The 23,057-nt window shown below is 40.2% G+C and overlaps 3 protein-coding genes and 1 non-coding gene across 5 annotated transcripts in view; 3 read left to right on the forward strand and 1 right to left on the reverse strand.

Annotated features, from left to right (window-relative positions):
• The window catches only part of LOC126567383 (histone deacetylase 4), a 171,247-nt gene that overhangs the window by 106,475 nt on the left and 41,715 nt on the right, over positions 1-23,057 (reverse strand). The window lies entirely within an intron of this gene.
• LOC126559187 (RNA-binding protein squid) lies at positions 1,436-15,172 on the forward strand. Of its 2 annotated transcripts, none has more exons than XM_050215311.1 (7): positions 1,436-1,608; positions 6,184-6,224; positions 6,901-7,175; positions 7,487-7,751; positions 8,106-8,180; positions 14,629-14,706; positions 15,085-15,172. In XM_050215311.1, the coding sequence occupies exons 1-7, from the start codon at positions 1,439-1,441 to the stop codon at positions 15,159-15,161; spliced, it is 981 nt and encodes a 326-aa protein (XP_050071268.1). In that variant the 5' UTR covers positions 1,436-1,438; the 3' UTR covers positions 15,162-15,172. The 2 variants fall into 2 exon arrangements, with proteins under 2 accessions (XP_050071268.1, XP_050071276.1); XM_050215319.1 differs by having other exon boundaries at positions 1,438-1,608; positions 8,106-8,264.
• Positions 7,832-7,912, forward strand: LOC126564791 (small nucleolar RNA snR61/Z1/Z11). The gene has a single exon (XR_007607084.1). It is a non-coding gene; the product is annotated as a small nucleolar RNA snR61/Z1/Z11 (small nucleolar RNA).
• LOC126557271 (ubiquitin carboxyl-terminal hydrolase MINDY-3 homolog) lies at positions 18,732-22,097 on the forward strand. The gene is made up of 5 exons (XM_050212986.1): positions 18,732-18,942; positions 19,075-19,208; positions 19,613-20,201; positions 21,332-21,629; positions 21,738-22,097. The coding sequence occupies exons 1-5, from the start codon at positions 18,732-18,734 to the stop codon at positions 22,042-22,044; spliced, it is 1,539 nt and encodes a 512-aa protein (XP_050068943.1). The 3' UTR covers positions 22,045-22,097.

The raw sequence follows: 23,057 nt of genomic DNA on the forward strand, positions 1-23,057 counted from the left end.
GAAAATGAACGATTGTCGCTTATGTTTTGGAATTGTCAAAATTATGAAGCAAACGAAATGATGCATCTGACATCAGACGTCTGCCAGACGCTTGCAGTCCCCACAAGGTAAATACATCCACGGTATGCAATCAAGGTAAAATACGTTTACATAAAAATAGTTGATTTTTTTGTAAATTTTTTTGCTCGCAATTTTAAATGTCTTATTCTAGGCTGGTATTTTGTTGTCGCATACGATTTTATCGCTATACAGTAAGCAATTGCCCTTTCGTTTCATAAAGCGATTTTTTGCGGCGCACTTGTAACCTTTTAAAATGACGGTTCAATTTTTATTATGTGAACTGAGAACATTTTTATTTCTAGTATGGTGAGCTTTGAAAAAGGAAAGAGAATGTGATTTTCTTATTTTTTTAATTGCTCCTGTTCTCCAAAATGAAATCATTACACATTAAGCTTTTAGATTGACCAAATGGACCAAGTGCATTTTTTATTCAATTAACCCACTGACAGATAAATTGCTTGCGATGAATTTAGAGAGGTGTTTCCATTTACCGAACACTTCCCAGTTGATTCGATGCTTTATATGTTTTGTTCTGGTAACATTAAAAAGTACGACTTGTAATGTTCGATAGCAAGACAGGGCCCGCGATCAAATATCGTCCGAACCTTAGATCAAAACTATGCTGAGGTCTGGCTGTCCAACTACGGATAATCAATAAGTCTCGTAAGTCTTTAAGCAAGACTTTAAGATGTTTTGCCATTGCATTCCCTACGGGTAGCGGTCCCGTACTCCAAAAATGTTTTCCCACTCCGCCGTAAGAATTAGGAGAAATCGTCACTGGTTGAACTCTGAACTACTTCGCCCATTTCGTAGACTCGTACCTATGACTGCAACAAAAAAAATCAGGTACGCTGGCTGACGTACCTGAAGTACGCTATGTGTAAAACGTCTGTGATAGAATAGATGCAGGATTGCCGTTGTGAAATTAATTTTTTGCTTGCTGTAAAAACTGAGTGTATCACTTTCTTGCTGTGGCGGAAGTTTCATCCCGCACAGTTGGCAGCGCTTATTTTCGATGAAAGGCCTAACCGAAGCGGCGTTTGCCTGTGTGTGCGTGCAATCTATTGTCGGCTTGGGCAGATAGGGGATGAAGACCTGTAGTATCGTTCTTTCTCTTTGAGCCGCCTGTGGTGAAGGTGCGTTACGTACGCTTGTGCGCTCGGTGAAATAAGTTGAAGATAAATCGTGTGAAGCCTTGCTAGTAGCAGCCGACAAACAAAGTTGTGCTTTTCCTCGCGCTTTCTCATTGAAAGTAAACAGTGCTAAACCAGTCGTGTGTGTTTTCCAACGCGTTGCTGAGCGAGTGTCGTATATCGGATTTTCATAGCCCCACGCGCGCGCGCTACGGTTTATTATAACCCTCAAATCTCTTACCGCAATGGCAGACGCTCAGGAAACGGAAGTGGTGAACGGCACAACGAACCAAGAGAATCAAGAAAACAGTAACAATCAGCCTCAAGTTGCGGATCAAGCTACGGGAAACGGAAATGCCGAAGCACCCAACGCCAACGGCAACACGGAAAATCACACCGTGCGCGATGACGACAGGTATGTAGAAATGTGTCTGATTAGCGGCTGAATTTACAGCTATTAGCTAGAGAGACCTTTTTCGGGCGGGGTGTAACAGATATATTCCATCATTTGAAGGAAAGAAATAAAAGCGCATGTCGCTGCGTGATTCACACATCTGCCGCGCGTTAACCTCACTTTTCTGCCTTAACCTCAAGTTGAAGATGTGTGAATATTCTTAAACTGTTATTTTTTCTAAACTAAAGCACACAACGAGAAATGTGTGTGTTGGCGGTCAAATTGATAGCTAATTTGGTCAGATCGATTAATTGTTTTGTGTAGATGAACACGTTTCAGTTCCGAATAATAATAATAATCATACTCGTCAACACGCGCGCCTCAAATAGTGTTTCCGGTTTAGCTCGTAAAGCCTGATCCTATGGTTTATTTGAACTTTCAATATCAAGCCGATCATCCAGTTTCTCCCCTTCATCTCCGGGTAGCATCAAAACCTCTGTTATCTTTCAAAATGGCGGATCCCTCTTTCGTTCGTTTTCTTCTTGAAATTGCTGTCGGTTACGAAGATAGACGATTTTGTGTATGAACCACGGGATATTTTCTATATTCACATGCACAGTTTTTAAGTTTATCATTGAATGTGATGCTGGTGAAATAATTGATATTTTTATTTATTGAATTTTTGATAAAAATATTCACTAGTTTTTTTTTTAGATAACACATCGAACTGTACCAGAAACTGTGTACAGATTGATTTGATTTTCGCAACAGAATGGTGTTATTTAAGGCGCTATCTGAAAATTCGACTTTTTTTAACACAATCTTGAAAAAAGGCAGAACATGTTGTTCAAGACTGTTCGAATTCTATATCATCTACCAGCAGAACCTGCTGCTGCTCCCTTTCGCAAGGCAAGAAAAGTACATCTTGATGTGATCCCTGTTGACAACATTGTCTTAATAATCACTATTAAAGGGTTTTGTCGATATGAATTTTCCTTAATAATGCCTTTGTGTGATGAGATATGTTATAATTTTTTGCAACTTTTCACGCACTTCTCTTCGCTAAATCATCTCCGTCCCGGCGCAACACCTTCAGATGTACAAACCTCTTCACAATGTAACACACACAAACGCGCGCGCGTTCTCGCCGTGTACTTGTGTGTGTTAATCGATATAATCAGCTTAGCCTCTTCTTTTGCTAATAGAAAAAAAGTAAAATAAAGTGAAGAGACACGCACCAGAAACGTTCGTGAGAGGGAATTGTAGGTAGCGAGAGAGGAGAGGGACGTGAGCAATTAAGACGATAGTGAATCGGACGTTTCATCAAGCTTCTCGCATTCCGGTTAAACGTCACATCGTCTTCAACGAAGATGGTCCCAATGTGCGCTTTGAAACCGCCTATTCAATCACAATTAAAGCAAAAATAAAATAAAACCCTTAATAGTGGTTATTAGGGCAGATTTTACAATAGAGGATATGATGGTGTATTTCGCTAAAAAAAATTGACAATTTTACGTTTGCTGTGAATATTTCAATTTTAAATATTGCACGGTTTTTAACCGGCAACAAAATCTTCGTTGAATAGAATTACAACGAGTTTGGCTACATCTGACCGGTGTGGAGTCTGTGATAATACAAGACCTTATTGACAAACTTGTCTTAATATAACCACTTTTATGGGCTTTTTTTCAATACCAATTTGCCTTTTATGCCTTAATTGACAGATTTTAGGGGAGTCAATAGGAGAGACTGCAATGATCTGTTTCATTTGCTTTGGATTTACCGCTCATGAACATGAAGAAACAGAGTTATTGATGCTACCCTTGCGAATGTTGTTGCTAGTATTAATGTAAAATTGTGTTTTATTTCGTGCGAGAGTAATTAGTGAAGGTTCCAGACGAAAATTTGTTTGAAGTGTTAAAAAAAACGTTAAATGTGTCTCTTAAATCAATCAAGATCAATGGGAGGCACTATTTACTTATAAAAACCCCCCCCTACGAAAAGAATGCTTCATTGTATTGCCCTTAACTGTGGTAAACGGTCATATTCCGGAAAAAAATTGTACAGCGACATGTAAAAGAAAGTGTATGAAAACATATAAAGCCAATGCATAAAATTTACCACTACATACACTAATGTTTGCCATACAGCGCCATCCACTATTTCTTTGTACCCGTGTGTAATACAAAGTATGTCAAAAAACAAAAAAAAAATCAAGAACTTCCAAACATCTTCGACAGCGCGTAAAACAACCACCACCACCCACAAACCATTATGACCAAATGATGTGTTTTCCTGTTTATAGAGCGAACGACTAATATTGTTCCTCTCCGACAGGTGTTGAGAAAATGCCAAAAAGCCTGAAACTCTGAGGACATCGGAGAAGAGAGAGAGAGAGATAAAGAGATGAAAAGTGTTGGGGATTCTCTGCACCCAGGATGTGCACGTGAGACGATGGTATTTATGCTAACATAAATGACATAAGACAACAAAAAATAATAATAACCACATAAACCTTGTTGAAACTACCCCGAGTTCAGCGTTCTGAAAAAAAAAAACGAACAAACAAAAACAACTAAAAACAAATCAAAATTTAAATTTATTTGATGATAATATTATGGCACCCCTTTTTATAGTTACGATGTTTTACCTTTAGCTAATTTCACAAAAGAATAATCTAAGAATATTTGTGAAATATTCTTTTTGTCATATAATATTCAATAAAAAAAAACTACTCCCTTCCGTCTCTTTACATTTTCCTTTCATTCCTTTCCATACTCTTACCAAAGCACGCGTGCGCGCACACACACACATATATATTCACGGATTCAATTAAAACATAAATTCAAAGTTCGGCGGCTTTGGTCCGGAGGGACACGCATTATAGTAAGCAAATTACCCCCGGCGAGTGAAATTACTGGAGATCCGGGGCAAAATCCTAGCCGGTAGATCGTTTCCTCCGTAGCGAAGCGATGTTGATTATTTATGTGATTGTGTGAGGTGAGCATGTTGGTTTAAATCAATGCACAGTTGTTCAATATACTGAGCAAATATTATCGAGTGTCACCGTATGCTTTGTTTTTCACGAATACTTCTCAACTTTCAAATCAAAACTCATCCGTCTATTGTACGTGTACTTAGTGTGTGTGTGTGTGCGCATGTGCATTTTCAAAACATGTACGCCTTTTCCGATGTTTTAATGATTTTTACCATATTTTTCATTCCCTTACATATTTTAGAAAACTATTTTTTTTTCTTTCAAAAATTACTTCCGTCCACAAATCTAAGTAATAAATTTCAAGAAATGTTTTTAATAAATTTGAAAAAAATTCCAGACCGAAAACAGCGCGCTTTTGCATAAAAAGTTAAATGACTACTACTACTACTACTACCACCAATTTCCGTGCAAAACGGTGTAAAAGAATTCTTTTATTTCGAATTTTGGCGGGCATCCCTCCCCCTTACATCATCGTGTTTTAGAATTTGCGAATCACTAAGAGATTGGATAACCTTCCCTCCCCACCCCAGTACTACACTACCCACAGCAGCATCTAAGATAAAGAGAGATATAGTTCATCCTGTGCGTTTGCAATATTGTTGCGTTTTATAAAAATAAAAAATAAATAATAAAGTTGCGGATAAGGTTTATATTTATATTTACGTACCATACAAATGCATAAGTAAAAGTTCAAAATAAATGAAATACATATTGTGAATATCAGAAAAAGTAAACTTTGCTAGTACATTTTTCTTTTTCGCTGATGTCTATTTTTGTAAGAAATAAAATGCTTTAAAAAAAAGTTATAATTGCACTGTTGTTTTTAAAGCTTACGACGCCAGTTTGGCAGTGAGACTTGATGTATAATTAGGTTGCGGATGCTTAGAAAATCGCGCTAGGCTCTCGTGTGGCGGATAATTTTCTTTCATCAATCACTCCCGCAGAGAACACCTTGCACAGTCCCAAGTTGGTCGCTTTGCTGAGAGGATATTTAACGTAAAAAAAAAGTTGTATTGTTTTTAGTCTCAATATTTTTTTACGAAATTTTAACCTTGTAAAAATGTAAAATTCCAATATTTTTGCATATGCTTGTTTTGTTTGTTTGTTCAATTCAACATTAAGGCTTATGCTGTACATCCTACTAAAGGGAGGCATTATTGATCTGTGTTTTTGCGTTGAGAAACACCTAATTCAAACCTACGCTTTGTTTTAAGAAGTTTGGAAGAGAGCAAAACTTAAGGCCACGTGTCCACAAGCTTTTATACAGAAGATGAAGCCGCCAGACTTGAATTAGCTTAAAAAGAACAGTGTATTGTTTCTTAAAATTAATCGTATTGTAAAACACTCATGGGATTGTCGAATAAACTTTTATTTCACCAGTCAAAATAAAAAAAAGAAGAAGTATATATTTAACATTGTCACTGTAAAGTTGTTCTTACTATTTTAGTGTTTAACGTTCAAAGAAATGTATTCATTTTTATTGCTGCGTCAATTTTTTTAAACTAACTTTAAGCGAACTTATTTCAATTTTAACTATTTTAATTGTTCCAAAAAAGCATAAAATATTCTAATTCGTAAATTTTCATCCACTTTTCCAGAAAATTATTCGTTGGTGGACTAAGTTGGGAAACATCAGACAGTAATATACATTTTTCTTTTTTAAATTCAATATTTTCTTAACTAATACAAAGTATATATATATTCCTCTTTAATAATTAGTACATTCGAAGAAACGTCTCTTTTCAAAATATAAAACGATAATATTTCGGTTTTATATCTCAAATTCCTATTTTGTTCGATCCAGTTATATCCGTATTAGTTTTTTTGCAAAACTTGTTTTTTAAAATCTGGAATGGAATTTTCCATTCTGGTTCTCACTTCCCTTTGTTCTTTCTCTCTCTCTCTCTCCCCTCCCCCCTCCATTTGCGATCCCCTACATTTCCTTGTGTTTATTTGCATTTCCCTCATTTCTCATGTGCAACAACTCATTCTTCATGTGTTGTTAAAAGTAGTTTTGTGCCTCATTCTTTACGCGAACAAAACTTTCCTTCCTTCTCAAATATTATGCTCCTTTTTGACCCCCCCCCCCCCTCCCCCTCCGAGCGTATTTCCTTTTGATTTATTAATATTGTAATATGAATAAAAACACCAAACACACAAGCTGCTCCAACACACAACCACACTTACAATCGAACGTGTTGACTAGGGAAAGAAAGTCCCTTTTTTAATGCTGTGTTTTTATCTCTCATTCTGTTTCTCTACGTACGGCCACTTTCGCGCCCTTAACTGTGCAACTCCCATCCATAACTGTGCAGAGGAACTCAAGGAACACTTCAGCCAGTACGGTGATATCGAGAGTATCAATGTAAAGACCGATCCGAACACTGGCCGTTCGCGCGGTTTCGCCTTTATCGTGTACAAAAGCGCCGACTCGATCGATAAGGTCGTATCGGCGGGCGACCATGTCATCAACAACAAGAAGGTTGACCCCAAGAAGGCGAAGGCACGGTACGGCAAGATCTTCGTCGGTGGGCTGACGTCGGAAATCAGCGACGAGGAGATCAAAACATTCTTCGGCCAGTTTGGAAATGTAAGTAAGAAGGGATATGATGCGTCTCTGCTCTGTCCACAAAATGAAGCTTTTTTACATTAAAATTTTGGTGTTTTGTGTGCACTGACTGTTAGCCAAACTTTGAACATGATGAATAGTTTATTTTTACCAGTTCTGCTTATGAAATTGGAATATGATTATACTTTACTATCTGCTTACACCTGATCGTTCAAAAGTAAAGGCGCAAAACACTACGTTCCATTGTACATTTTGTGTGTATTTTGTTGTGCAGGTTATATATAGGTAATTAAAAAATGTCCCTTTCGTTTCCTCGCACCTTACCTTTTCAGATCGTGGAGATAGAAATGCCATTCGATAAGCAGAAGAACCAGCGAAAGGGATTCTGCTTCATCACCTTCGATTCCGAACAGGTGGTGAACGAATTGCTGAAGACACCAAAACAAACGATTTCCGGCAAGGAGGTCGACGTGAAGAAAGCGACACCCAAGCCGGATAACATGGGCCCGATGGGCCCGATGGGTGGTCGTGGTGGCATGCGTGGTCCGCCCCCGCGTGGCATGCGTGGTGGACGTGGTGGTCCCGGTGGACCTAAAGGTGAGTGTGCCTAATAAACGTGTAATAAGAAATCTCTTTTAGAAAGCAGTGCCTTTGAGTCCAGAATATGCGCTATGTTTGGTATATGATGAAAAACATATTTATCAGTTCTGCTGCTGAAGTATCTGATTAAACACTATAACCAAAACAAAATCTGATAAATCCTAACGGCGCGCACTGTAACAGTTTTTTTTTAACTTAGAATGTGTTATGGAATGACCAATTGATTGATTAAAAAAGGAGAATGTTATCAACGATTGTAAATTCGGATATTTATTTTGTGTGTTATACTCATTCTATTCGCCTCTTTTTGTTCTCTTTCCTCCTGATTTTCTGGCATATGCTCTACAAAAGGCGGATACGGTCAAGGATGGGGCGGACAAGGATACGGCGGATACGGCTACGGACAAGGATACGGCGGTGGTTATGGTGATTATGGTTATGATTACTTAACCAGATGGTATGGAGGCTACAATAACGGTGGTTACGATTTGTCCGGCGGCTATTACAGTCGTGGTGGTAAATTCAACAATCGCTTGCCGAACAAACATCACTAAAAAGAGAGATAGACACAAGTAGCGTTCAAGCCAAACTTATTCTATAATGGGCACACGGATGGAAAATGATGCAATTTTTTATATCCTTCGATTTTTCCCTGTCCTTTTTCCTTTTTTTTTCTTCAATAATTCTATTGCATATTTTTAAGTGCCCTTTTATTTTTTTTTACGAAAAGGACAACCAAACAATGGTACTACGATAGGAATTTAGTTAATATTTTTTCTGCTTCTAAATCAAAATCACCCTTTTTCCCACAAGAGCACAATAAGGGGAGAGTAGCACGATATAATAGTGGTAAGCGATCTATCAAACGCCCATTGAATGTGGGTTCAAAATAATTTGCAATCTGTGGTTTCGATCTAGATCAAACCAAATATTAATCAAATATCAATAAATATTCAAATATTTATTGAAACGGAAAATAACACAATATTGCAATATTGTCTTGTGCCGGTTTTTTTTTTCACTCGCTCATAGTGAAAGCCTTTGTGCGTTTTATTTTTAAATTGTGGGTCTGCGATTATCAATTATGAAAATCCTGCACTATTCATCAATTATGATAGCCAGGGTTAGGGGCGGGTCTGGGTGGTACAGGCGACAGCGGCGTACAGGGGGTGGTACAGGCGACGCCGGTCTTCAAACGGCCGGACCGGAATTCAACCGGGACCGGACCGTCAACCCCCCCCCCCCATTTTGATGGCCGGCATGACTATAGAGGTCGCCACGATAGCCACGATAGTGAATGTGTGCTAATCGCGTATTTTGAAAGTGATAGGCCTTAATATTTTGGAGATGAGAATGAGACACAGAACCTCCAAGCTATAGATAATGCTATGTGATCATCGTGTTCGCTCTTTTGATGTGATATGTGATAGACACACAATTTAGATCGATCAAAACGAATAGACAATTTTTAATTTTTTTCTTATTGTGTGTGTTTAAACTAGATGATGCCTTTGCCAGACCTTCCACAGAACCTTTTTTTTTTTAATGTTAAGCGTACGAATTCTACGCTAAAAAAAATTTAAGTCGAACAAAAAAATTGAATGATCGGGGTACAAAATATTACGATTTTATCGTGTTTTTTTAAGTCAATTCATGAAGCAGTAATAGTGATGTTTACAGGCGGCGGTTGTTGTATTTTAGCGTTGATTACAGTTCTCCTCTTTCAATACCACTCTATATGTTTACACACAAAAATGCAAAATGAATCCCCAAACCACAAGGTGTAATGATTTTGTTTTTCTTCGCTGCTATTTCTGGACTGGACTATATATGAAAGTATGTTCACCACTTGTGATCCTTCCTCCTGAAAGCATCTGTAGCTTTAGCGAAACGATACCACGTTAATGCAGCGACGCAATAGTCACACCTGATTTAGGGATTGTTTTCCCAAAAGACGGATTTGTTGCGGAGATAATTATGTATATCTCGGCCTGTAGCTTTGGTAGTGCTGAAAAAAAAAAACAGCCAGGGTAGATATTTTTTCTCCCTTGTAGCACTAGCCATAAATGCACTGGGTGGACCACCAAGATAGGCCTTTTCTGATAGTGGATCATTCATGAGTTTTGTAGACGTCTTAGACAAATATTGTCCTGGGAGGTACTTTTTTTTGGACAATACGGCGTAGAGTCGTCGTACTATAACATAAATAAATCATAATAAATAATTTCCGTACTTTTGACGGATATATAGTGTTGTTTTTCGAGCAATAGAGGAAACTATGTGGTATTATTTATACACTAGTTGCGCGCAAAAATGATGTGTGGATATTTATATGAGAGATCAACAGGAAGAAAAAGAAAGAGAAGAGAAGATAAGATTGAGAGCAGCCGGATAGAGCATATAAACGTTACGGCATATATGGCACATATGGTAAAAAAGAAGCGGAAAATGCGATGAAGAGATATTCTTTAGAGAGATCAGCTGAATCTAGGGCAGTTAGGAGAAGCGATGGATGTGTGTGTGTGCTGAATGAGTTTAGGGAAGATTATTTGTAAGTGCTGATCTTTTTATTGTGTTTGGTTTTAGTTTAGTTTTTTTCACTTAGCACCCTTTTTGTGTATTTTTTGTTCCTCAACAACGTTCAATTATCATGCTTTGCAGAAAATTCAGAAAGCTGGCGACATTTTATTTTTGTACATGCGATTATCAAGCGAAAAGAAACCGTTACATTCAATTTTTGTTGACACCATACCAAAACAGACAGTAGTAGCCTCTGCACAGGTCCATCTTTAAAACGTGCGCGAATGCATTGTTTTCTATCTACATGGAGAATGTAAGCTTTCACAGCCTACTGCGCCAGGTGCGCCGACTGTTGGGTAACCATGATCCCGGGTTGTTATACAAACACAAACCCGTTAGCGCCTCGTTACAGGAGTTGTTCCGTTTAAAGTGTTCCCAGTCGTTTTTGGTTTAATATACGTACGTTCACCGTGGTGCTTTCTGATTTACACCAGTCTGATTCTTCGGTTAGGTTTCTACTAACCAAAACGGCGAGTTTTCCTGCCTTCGAAGCCAACATCCGGTCGGCATGTCGGCACGGGCAGACAGATCCAGGATCTCTTCCTTCTAGAGATAACAGACCAATAAAGTTGTAAATTTTGATAGCGGGTGGGCATCAGAATGTTTCGCCCTGGGTGTCATTTTCGAGAATTCCAATAAGGTGTGAATACGTCGGAATAGTTGGAGGAGGTCGGGGAAGTGCCCCCCTATAATGTAATGACTATGACCTAAAGTGGATAAGATATTATTCAAAATGATGATGGGGACCTTGCGGTCGAACAACGCCTCAGTGTTAGCTCTTTCATAGATGGCGACGCGTTCAAATGTGAATGCCAGATGTATCTTTTAGGGTTCGAATGTCCTTCGCCCATTTTACCCATATATTTTTACAAATTCAATGTGCGAATGCATTATGGCCGTAACTGGTATAAGTTTGGTTTTTAAATAGTATTTTTTTTTGTTTATCTCTACTTATCGATCGATGATTGATAGGTGTCTCAATCACGTAGACAACGCGCAATACAAAAAAATTGCGAGAAACTATGCGTACACGTGTGTGCGTTTTTGGCGGGAGGCGCATTTAGCAAATGCTGCACACAAATAGCACACATTTCTCTCCCTGATGCGCGAGCGCTTGATACTAAGCCCAAATCATTCACCACCCCACGGGTTTTGTTACAAAGAGACAGATCGAGAGAGAAAGCGTCCACCTGATGGTTTATTAGATCTAAAATAATTTTAGAAATGGATATATGCGGACTGATAATCATTGTGATAATAGATTATTTCAGAGCTTAGGATCGCATTGCCCATTTCCATCGATAGGTGGGAAGGAAAGGGCGTGAAGAGAGAGGGGTGTCGAATGTGTAATGTGTTACCATAAAGTTATTCTTGCCTTACTGGTGTAGATTTAGCCATTTTTTGCTGCGTGTGTGTGCTCGTGGTGTCTTCTATCTCCACACAACGATATATAATATGAAGGTTTTGCACGTTATGCACGCCCAAAACAGCATATTTGGTTAATATTACCTAAAAGTAAAATATAGCGTTACTGCAGAAAGTTAAGCTAGAGAATAATACAAGTGTGCAATCACGAGCAAGAACAACCTGGAAGAGTGGAGGGAGGAGAGGAACACGGTTATCCTGGATAAACTTTTGTGCGTACGAAGAAAAGTCCTTCCGTGTACCCAAAACACACGTGGTGACACTACACTTATAGCTTTACGCACACTTTCTGTTGTGTCTTATAAACGCGCCTTCGGTTTTGCACAAAACGCGGATCAATCGTACCAGATGATCATAGGGTTAAAGTCGTGTTAAGGTTTTTATTTCTCGTTACTGTAGCATGTAACATGTTTTTTGCAGTTGTTACAGCGCGTGGTACATAGTAATTGCGACCACCACCAAACGTACAAGATTTGTTACACATTTAGGGTGCGCCCTGCCAAAACATAAAAAATATCAAGCGATGTTCAAGAATAACTGTTAGCTATGGGATTACATCTTTCTGTTTTATCGTCAGAGAAGACATTTTTTTTTGGTTCAAAAATAGGTAAATCTTTGGACTGTGTGCATTGGGGTGGGTTTTTTTTCATTGTCTTGTCGCATGGAAACCGTACGAAGCTCTAGCCCCCCCACCCCCGCCACCACCCCCCTCAAATTGTGCTTCTTTTCTATATTCGGATAGGGTGGTCTCGCAACGCCACCATTTTTGTTGTTGTTAGTCATGAAAAGGTGACATCACCCACAGCCTACTTAGGTTCATGTTTATTTACAGATAAGTTGTGTGTAACCTTTCAACTTAATGCTAAAAATATTAATACTTGGAAAATATCTTTTTTATGTTGAAACTACTGCTATAGTTTGCTGAGTAGCTTCCAATTAAGATACTTTAAAGAAAATGGCAGTAGTTTAATATAGTGTATAGCGAAAGCGCAGGAAAACTGGTGCACACACGACAAATAACACAATGTTTTATCGTTCAGTACTGTGTGTGCCGGATTCATTCAAAAATTTGGAATGAATTTTGGTTAACATTTTTATCCCTCTTTTTCTTGTTAAGGTATAAAAAAATCATAAGGGTATACAAATATCCCGGTTTCCGATTTTTCTCCTTTTTTGTCTTCGACACGAAAATATATGCGTCCCCGCTTGTTTTGTACGCTCTTCTTCCAAATATTTTCATTGCACAATCAAAAAATACTATTAAAAACCAAAAGTCAAGTTACGCGCGTACGTACCATCCCCCCCCCCCCCCCCCCCCGCCACAAGCATACTGTATATACAGAATAAGAAACACAAATGAATGGAAAACGAATTAATACTAAATAAAATAAGTTATAGAAATTATGACAAAACGTTAAACCACCCCCCTTCTCTATGACCCCGATATTTTTTTTTATTTGTTCGCCCTTCGTTCGTTTGTATCTGGTGCAAAAAAAAACACGAGAAGGAGAGAAAGAGGGTGATTGTTGGAACGGAGAGAGAGAGAGATAAAGAGAGAAAGAGAGAGGCATGTTAGGCGCGCGAAGATTCAACTTTAGTTCATTACCTAACTGTTGGATTGTTCTTAATATAATAGCAAGATAATCCTTTCTTTGGAGGGAGGCCCTGTTGGATAGTTCCCCCCCCCTCAAGATATCCTAACTGAATATAAAGTTGCCATTAACGTAAGATTGAATTTGATTTGATAAGATTGATTGAAATGTGAAGCAAAGGACGCCAAACATGCACAGGAAGTTTGCTTTCCGATTAGTTTTGTAGATCAATTCCACAGATGTAAATGCGCATGTACCTTGGAAGTGACTTTACTTGCGTTTTTTTTTCACTATCAACATATGTATATATGTGTGCGTGTGTGTTACCATATAAATACTTATTTTTCGTTATTTGTTTCTAAGTAGCATTAGTAAGGTTTTTAATAGGCTTAGATATTTGATCCTCTATTTCACACTTACCACACGCTAAAGGAAACTTTTTTTCTTCCGTCTGTGTTAGTTTAATTTAATGCTTCGGTTCACACAAATATGGATGGTATTGAAAAGAGGGACGTAACTCTAATGACGCTATCTTACGTATGCTCTCCGATCGCTCTTACCTCCTCCTCCCTTCCATCTTATCATCCTCTCCATATGGCCTCCAAGCCTTTCTCGGCTTGTTTTTGCATCATGATTTTCCATCCACATCCGAAAAGAAAAACAGATCTGCCCTTATAAGGGCAACAACGAAACTGCCACATTTTTCAGTCGTCGATCGGAAATCGTGTATCTCTCCTGTGTAGTCTCTTGCCATCGTGTCTCCTCTTTTCGCATTCAAAACTGCTTTTGGAAGAGAACTCTATTGACAAAAACTGCCAACTAAGGCACTATTTAAGGCAAATTTAGCAATGGTTATTAAGGTAATTTTGTCAATAGAGCAGCACACGCACAACACTGTCTCATACACAGACAGCAGCAGCCAGCAGCACACGATGAAGGGACACGCAACACACTGATCTTGCTTCTGTGTAGCACTTCGCGCAAAGAGATTTGCATAGAAGAGTTCCGTTGAAGCCAAATCATTGTAATAAGTTGAACAGTTGCAGATCGGTAAGTGACAGTGTTGTGTGTTGTACGCGTCTGGTGTTATGTAAACGGTATTTAAAGTTGCTGTTGCTCCTGTTTTCTGGCGGCGGGTGAGATCGTCATAGGAAACACCACGAAATGGCTCCATAGTGCATAGAACGCCTCCTACACATATACCATCACAATTGTACACATACTTTTAGGCTAGCATTTTTGATTTATTATGTATGTTTCCCACTTTTTTTTTATAGATGACTATGGTTATGGAGGATACGATGGTGGTTACATTAACGGAGGCCGTCCGGGTGGTCCGCGAGGAGGTGGCAAGGGTAGATTTCTTAGCAATATATCGTCACTTTTTATTATTTGTATTTTATCCACAGTAAGAAAGTTAATTAGCAGCGAAGAGTATATTTTTTTAAGTTAAAAATGTGAATGTTTAAACTGTTTAGGGAAACGTGTTGCGAATGCCTTTGCACGATTCGTCGCTCAACGTATTAACACACAGCAACAATTAGTTACAACACTAATTGTAGTTTTGTGTGCGCGAGCCGTCAATAGCGAGTGTGCCGAGTGAGCGAACGTAAACGTGTTTTAAAGTAGGCGGAAGGATGCCTTAATTTAAGCGGCATTAATAATACATTGTTTTTTTTTGTTTTTATGCATTAACGATACATTAACACGATCCCCTTTGTCTCTCGTTGAAGGTGGCGCTGGTACATATGGAGGCGGAAAGCAAAGAGGCAATGGTGGAGGTCGCCAACAGCGTCATGCGCCTTATTAAGCTGATCATTTCATTCTATATTATAATACAAAGAAGGAGCGGAGCGAGCGAAGATTGCAGACACACACATGCAGCGTGTTTATCGTACAAAGCAGCAAGAAATACAAACACATGCACATATTAACACCCTTAAACCCCTCCCCCCCCCCTCTCCACTTTTAAATCCATTACGTTTAGAGCTACTATACAACATTTTTCATTTGCGACGGAGACACAAGAGCGAAAGAGAAAATGATAGATCAGCGCGCATGATAAGACAAAAAAATCAACAAAAGATCAAGAATGAAAAATATACATCAAAATGATAAGAATTGCATTATATTTATAAGGTAGGGGCGCGCGCGGCGCCACCACTACCCGTTAGTGGGCTTTGTACAGAGAATTCAATTTCCATGTGTTAGTAGGGAGTATATAGATACGGCAGAGGGAATGAGACAAACAAAACAAACAAAAAACACCATCCAGATATACTACTATACATACACACACACATTCACCCAAACATACACGTTAAAGTTGTGTACGTTTACTATAAGAAATTCGGTTTTACAAAACAAATTCATAATTTGTCTAGTTTTGTTTATTCGTGTATGAAAACACTTAATGATTATAGGTACTCAATTTCTCTTTTATTAGTTAACAAAAAGGAGAGTTAAACACACGCACATACACACACACACACACACACACCTCCTCTAAAGCAGCATAATGTTTGCATGAAAATGGAAGGTAAAAGTAAGGTTTTATTGAGCAAAAGAGTTAGGTTCCAGATGTTTAAAGCGCTCGATTTATATACTAAAGAATTGACTAATGCCAGTCCCTAACCTATGCAGACTTAAAAGATGTGTGGTGTGTTTTGTTCTGAGCATGCCGCGTCGGGAGATTAAATGTGTAGAGATTTTTGATTTTAAGGAAAAGTTAATTTAAATGCTGATCGAAATGTGTGTGTGTGTATGCGTTTTGTTTTGGAGATCAGTTTCAAGTATTGTGTAAGTACGCGACACACCCGTGTGCATCAATTTAATAATCATGCAGTCTAGAATTGTCGATACCTAGCTCGTAAGTCTCGGCATGGCTATAAGTGTGTGTGTATGGAAGTATTTGAATACAGCAGAACACTACTGGCGTAAAAAGTACCATTTATTGACATAGAAATAGAGCAACCGGTGTTTATTACTCGTATTATTTGTCATCAAAACACCAGTTTTTTTTTTACCAGGGAGGTTTTTTGAATGATGAAACCTTCAATTTCGGAGTAAAATTGAGACTCTTACGCAAGATAATAGAAATAAAAGCGGGTCCAACATGGTCTGTTGTTTGAGCTCTTGTTTTGTGAACACCACAACACAAAAAAATCCTTGTAAAATGCAGTCATACTGCACAAAATGTCCAAGCCCTTATCCATTGCCGTTCAAGTGGATTCGCGAAACAAACTCTCCGTCAAATCGCTGCTCGTTGTGTGTTGGCTGTCCCCAACTGCAGTCGGGCATGCATGTTTTGTGCGCTGGGTATGTTCATTTGAAGCCACGATAGTCTTCTTCCTCTTACCACAACTCACTATCGGAATATACCGAAGGCATACATGTGGATGATCCTGGAAATGTTCATTTTTTGGATCATCTATTTGCCTTTGTGCGTTAAAAGTGGAGGTGCTTCACCTCCTGCATACATAATAATAATGCAGCTTCACGCTTGCGTTATTATTATGTATGCAGATAAATCTTCTATTTCAAGCCACTGGGTAGCTTCGCTTAGGGCTCTTGTAGAGTGTGATCAGATGCAATGTTTTTCGCGGAAGGTGTGTGTGTGTGTGCTGTGTTTGTTTGGTAGGTCCCGGAATTTAGATCTTGGTGTTTTAATTCTGTGCATGTGGATACGAGGACAACGAAAAAATGGCAAACACTAAGAATTCTTAGATGAAAGCGGAGTGGACGAAGGGAACGAGATATGGAGAAAAAGCAATTTACTCTACAACCAAAAATAGTTGAAACGCAAAGGAGATCAATTACATTGTAATAGATTACTTATTGCTGGGAAATGTAAGGAGTGTGGAAACTAAGAATACTATGCTTTATGAGTTTGACAGTGATTTTGAATAATTGTTTGGGGAGAGGAAATATTCTTTTAAAATAATCAAGAGAGGTCCGTCAAAACTTTTGTAGAACTATTATGATTGGCCCTTATTATCGCCAGAGAAAGAGAGAGAGAGGGAATTTCCATTTAATTAAGTCCATTTCATATATTTATTTGCCTGGAACGTAATGCAAGATTAAAGAACCAAAACATACAGCAATTTGTTTGATGGATGTTCCATCTTAGTTTTAGGCTCCGACACCTTGTGTAAAAGAGAGCTAATAAACGAACAAAGGAAACAACGGCCAACTTGACATGTTATACCTATATTGTCTGTTTTTTGGTAGGTTCAATTCAATTTTTGTAACAAGATTGTGCTACTTCTGTGGATTGTTGTTCGCTGTGTTTGAGTATCAATTTGAATTCGGAGGATCCTTGGGTTGAGAAAAACAAACTGTCCTATTCATTTCAACTCGACATACTCGGCTCTGCTCTTTGTGTAACTGACTGAATTTATTAAACGCGATATTTGTTTGTTTGTTCGTAAAATAATACTGTGCAAACGAATGGGGGTGGTGAACATGAAATAAAAACTGCATCTGTACTTACCTTAGTAAAATACAGTACATTTTTTTATAATATTTCCAATTGATGAGGTAGCAGGATGGGGAAGGTGTCAACACAAGTTAATTGTATTTTAAAGATTTTCCTGAAAATAAACCAAGAAAAAACTCAAAACAAAATTAAATTTCAAACCGTGCCAACTCTTCGTTTCTGTTTAAAAAAACTGCATTTTAGGGGATGAATTTTGAAAACTTTTTTTTTTGTTAATGGTTTGTTGGAGGGTATGGGTGGCGTTGCCAAGCACGGGTTGAATCTTTGTAGCGCCATCTGTAGAGTTTTTCGATTCCGATCAAGATGGCTGCCCGTAATGTCAAGCCTCGTTTGACGCATATTCCGCTACCATTGTGTGATAATGGCATTACTGGTAACAACGGGTTACGCTTGAGGATTTGTTTCCCCATACTATAGTGTGTAAAATGTGTGCGTGCGTACGTGATTAATCGCGTTTTCAGTGTAGTTTGGCCCACTCTCGGTATCCCAGCTCATCGTTTCGCTTCACAATCAATTTCAAGTCCAACCCAACCCTACCATCCACCACCCCCTCTCGGCAAACCAATCAATCAACCAGTGCACAGCTGCAGCGCTGCAACCGATGCAGTTGTGTCCAGTACGTGCGCTACCATCCCGTACTGCGCTGCAGCTGTCTAATTTGTTGGCCTCCAAACATCATCATCAGCGAATTTTGCGTACGTCGCGCGATATTTGCTAGCGCACTCTGTGGAAAATAGCGTACGTGCAGTTGTGCATCGGTTTCGGCGGTGGATTTTGTGTTGGTGCGTTGGTGGGTTAGCGTGAGTGATCGCACAGAGTGCACCGGTAGCGGCGCACTGCCCAACAGCATCCGTACGGCGCGCCCATCATCAGCTACATTCGATGGAAGAAAACCTGGCACCGGCGTGCATCGCCACGACAGGAATAGAACAGACCGAGGCCGGCTCATCCGGTGGTGCTGCCGCCGTTGTTGCTACGAGCAGTTACGATGATGGCGGTGGTGCAACGGCTCGGCAAAAGATCTCAGATAAAATTATCTCCCTGCTGTGGGGCGAGAAGATAAAGCATGACGTGTTCCGGCGATGGTTGCAAGGTAGCGCTATAGCACATAGATGGGGCACACGAAGCCATAACGGGGCGGGCAAGCTATCGTGAGATGATTTGTCAATATGAAATTGTTATTATGTTTAACCTCTTTTGTTTTTTTATACTCATCTCGGTTCAGGGTTTACGTTCAGTGACTTCGAACCATCCGCACTGGTCCAGCGCGACGGTGGACCGTGTTGTGTAATAGCTCCGGTCCAGGCGTATCTGTTGAAAATTCTGCTCATGGAGTCACCGGAGCACGGTTTCAATGAGGTATGGCCGGCGTTAAGAGTCTTAGGGCGTAAAGCACACTAGAATGAATCTGGAGTTTGCTCCAGATTAATCCGAAGTCATTAGTCCGGAGTAATCCGGCGAAATTTTCGATATTAACTCCGGATTCAACTCTGAATGTGCACTGTAGAATCAATTACTCCGGAGTCAACTACTGGTTTTATTGCAATTGATTCCGCATTGACGAAATTTAATCCGAAGTTAGTATTGGAGATTATTTCCGGATCAAACCGGAGTAATAACACCGGAGTTTTCTCCAGATATTTTCCGGTTTTTATGCGTCGGAGTCAGAATGGATTCATCAATCCTCTCTGAAGTTTTCACCACTAAAGCACCCATACCTATACTGCAATGCCTATTAAATGTTCTTCCTCTCACCAACACAGCTCACCGCAGACAAATGTAAAACGCTGCTCATACAAGCCGTCTGCCAGATACTGATGAAGTGCAAAACGGACGTTTACCGTATCGTGACGCTGGAGGAGGAGGAGCGGGAGCAGGAAGCGGATGCTGGGGCGCTCTCAACTGCCGCGACCGGTCAACCGAGTGCTGTACCGGGATGTTCGGGCTACGTACCGCCAGAACGCGTCGCGAAGGAAACGGACTGTGTCGGCATTGATATGCACGATGCGGCGATGATGCACCCGGCCGCAACTGACCGGACGCCCAGCAAATGGACGTCGGAGAAGTTTCATGAACGGATCCGTTTTATTGAGCATCAGCACATCGACGATGTGCAGAAGTTCTATATGCAAAATTTCCACGTACTCACGGACGAGTGCGGTGTGCTGCTGCTGCTGTACACCGTGCTGCAAACCAAGGGTCTCGAACACATTCTGTCCGAGATGTGCGAGCCGAACGAGTCGCTAATACACGACACGTATGGTTGTGGTAGTCAGGCGCTGATTAATCTGATGTTAACTGGTCGTGCAGTGCCGCATGTGTGGGACAACGATGAGTTTGTTGATGGAATAAGTAAGTTCTGTTTAAGCTTAAAATGGGTACATGGAGTGGTTTGTTTGGTATCTCGAAATTGTACAATTAAAACTGATTTTTTTGCTACTAAAATTCATTCCAATTTCAATGTAAAACTATTGCACTTGCCGCCCGGCTTGATAAAAATTTAATTTGATAAATACTAACCCTAAGCTAACCTAAGAAGATAACGAGTGGACAGAAAAAGGTGTAGAGTACGAAAGGAGCGTTGGGAGAGATCGTAAATACAACTTCTTGGAACTTCTTTTTGGCCCGACGGCCTACTAGGTCGAACCGGCCATCGGATTGCTGCTAGCCTTATCGATCCCACGTTATTGGATAATCAGTCCTCACTACGGGGGAATGGTACGGATGGGATTTCAACCCCGGCCACACCATCAGAAGGTCCCTGTGGAGGATTTGGATCTGAACTTAGAAGTAGCTTCTTGGGAGATTTTTTTTTATTCATAAAGGACGGCCTAGCTTCTTGGGAGGTTTAAGCAGTACAGATCGTGGGATCCCTAGACCGGAAAATCACCTTATTTTTTATTATGAATTTATACAAAATGCAGAAAAATCTAATAAGGCGGTTTTGATGCAGTTTGTCGGGTGATAGGATTGTCGCGTAATCGTTATTTAGTTGGCAGGTGGTTTGGTGTGCCGTATCCATTGCGATCGGGTGAGGATGTGGCGGACGGTGATGTCAACATGCTTCTGTGATACTTTGTGGGTTGCTTTGGTTGTGCTATATAATGGAGGATTATATAGGAAAAATGGAATAAAGTGCACGTTTTAACTTTCCGCTCAACAGAAAAATGTAGGTGCAAAACAAACCTACTTTGAGAGAACGGAAAGAACCTAATAGGTTCGGAACGATATTCTCTTCATTGTAGTCTAGTAATAATCCGTTATACTTCTATCATTGGCAAGTCGATAATTTAAGAAGAGGAATATATGAGGTATCATGGTGTTGGAGAGGAATATGAAAAAAAACTATTAATCATTAGTCGTCTAATATCAATGCACAAATTTGAGTATCAATGCAAATCGCCCTATCCGCTCAAATACTAGTAACACAGTCGTGCTGACGAAATATTCATCTTGTTCGGATCGGATTTTTTGTTTTGCAGTGCTTAAAGGCATTAACCAGCAGTCCGACATCGGTTTCATCACCGTGATGGAGCAGCTGCAGTATTGCACCGTCGGTTATTTTTACAAAAATCCAAAGAATCCCGTCTGGGTGATGGGCTCCGACACGCATCTGACGGTGCTTTTCAGCCACGAGAAGCGGCTGGCGTCACCGGAAACCCCCGGCGAGAGAGCGCGCCGCATCTTTCGCCAGTTCGATCCGGACGAGACCAACTTTATCCCCTGCTCGCTACTGGAGGACGTGCTGTGTGCGATGGAATTGGTCAGCGAGCCGGAGTAGTAAGTACTGTACACGCTGCATCATTTTTATACTTTCCTTTTGCAAGAGTCAATTTACAGTCATTTTTTCACATCGATTTTCACACTTTTTTCTTTCTTTCTTTCCAGCGTGAAGTTGATGCACAAACGACTCGATCCGGACAAATTCGGCATCATATTGCAGAACACGTTCATGAACGAATTTTTCCCGGATGAAAAAAAAACAACCCCGGACACGTTTGATTTGCTGCACTACAACGGTATACCGAACTCGAACTATGGCAACGTCGTGCAGTACAGCCGCGGTCAGGCGGTACTGTTGGAGAGTGACGTGAGCATGTGCAATCCCTCCGATCCGATGCTTACCTGTTTGCAAACCAAATGGCCCAACATTGAGGTGAACTGGGCCGGCGACCGGACTCCCTCGCTTAACTGATTCGACCTGTTCGTGTGTGTGTTGCCTGATAGAGAGAAGGTTCCCCTCTCTACCTCCTATCTATTCCCTTCCTTCATCCACCCTCATTCGTTTTTTTAAGACCAGGCCCTTCCCTTCTTGCCTTTCTAATCCCATTCTTTGGTTGCCCTCTGTCTAAAAGGCCCGCAGTCTCATGAGATAGAGCTAAGGCGGTGTTGGGAATATTCTAGGCATTATTGTACATTTTTCTCTCTAGCTTTGCAGCTATAGATGTGGCAAGCAGACTTGCATGCACTGGTATGATGTGTCTCTCTTTTTCCTTTTGGCACTAGTACAACCTCGGAGAGGTCTTGTGGTCAGTCCATTTTGGCTTCCTTGGCTGGACTGTACTCGTGGACGGATTGGTGCCACTACCATTTCGGCTACCAGACAGCTCCAAGATGTGAGTTATAGGATGCTGAGATGACCTAATACAGGCAGCGCTCATATGATTGGAATATTTACACGCTTCAAAATGTGCCGAGCAACTGAAAAAGAGGAAAAGGAAAAGAGAGTGCTAGAGAAAGATAGAGAGAGAGAATGAGAGAGAGAGAGAGAGAGAGAGAGAGAGAGAGAGAGAGAGAGAGAGAGAGAGATAGAGAGAGATGCGGGCTATACGTTTTCATTTTGTTAAATATTTTGTCTATTGTGATTTAAGTCAATATCAGCTCACTGTAACTATCTTCAAGAGTACCACGGTAATGTTAGGTTTCTATAGCACCGGAAGCGGTAGTGTAGCTATTGGCGAAGATACTCATTTGTGTTTTTTTTCAATCCAACCGCATTGGCGCCAACGATCCTTCTGAACATCTTCCTCTCGAACGCGGCTAAGAGGGCTTCGTCTGTTTTGGACAGGGCCGCCATGTCTCGGAGGCGTATGAGAGTACTGGGACTATAAAGGTACGATACGGTCCCAGCTTCGACCGTCGCGACAGGTTTTTTGAGGAGAGATGTTTCCTCAGGCAGGTCTCTATGCTGTTTTCGGTGCTGACTTT

Source organism: Anopheles maculipalpis, chromosome X (genome assembly GCF_943734695.1).
Source record: "Anopheles maculipalpis chromosome X, idAnoMacuDA_375_x, whole genome shotgun sequence".
In the NCBI taxonomy this organism is placed as follows: domain Eukaryota; kingdom Metazoa; phylum Arthropoda; class Insecta; order Diptera; family Culicidae; genus Anopheles; species Anopheles maculipalpis.

Excerpts from the sequence above, each read along its gene's own strand:
- LOC126559187 (XM_050215319.1), top strand. The coding sequence starts at position 1,439 with ATGGCAGACGCTCAGGAAACGGAAGTGGTGAACGGCACAACGAACCAA. Across the intron at positions 7,176-7,486 it reads TCTTCGGCCAGTTTGGAAAT|ATCGTGGAGATAGAAATGCC; the intron begins GTAAGTAAGAAG and ends TTACCTTTTCAG. Across the intron at positions 7,752-8,105 it reads TGGTCCCGGTGGACCTAAAG|GCGGATACGGTCAAGGATGG; the intron begins GTGAGTGTGCCT and ends GCTCTACAAAAG.
- LOC126557271 (XM_050212986.1), top strand. The coding sequence starts at position 18,732 with ATGGAAGAAAACCTGGCACCGGCGTGCATCGCCACGACAGGAATAGAA. Across the intron at positions 18,943-19,074 it reads GTTCCGGCGATGGTTGCAAG|GGTTTACGTTCAGTGACTTC; the intron begins GTAGCGCTATAG and ends ATCTCGGTTCAG. Across the intron at positions 19,209-19,612 it reads CGGAGCACGGTTTCAATGAG|CTCACCGCAGACAAATGTAA; the intron begins GTATGGCCGGCG and ends TCACCAACACAG.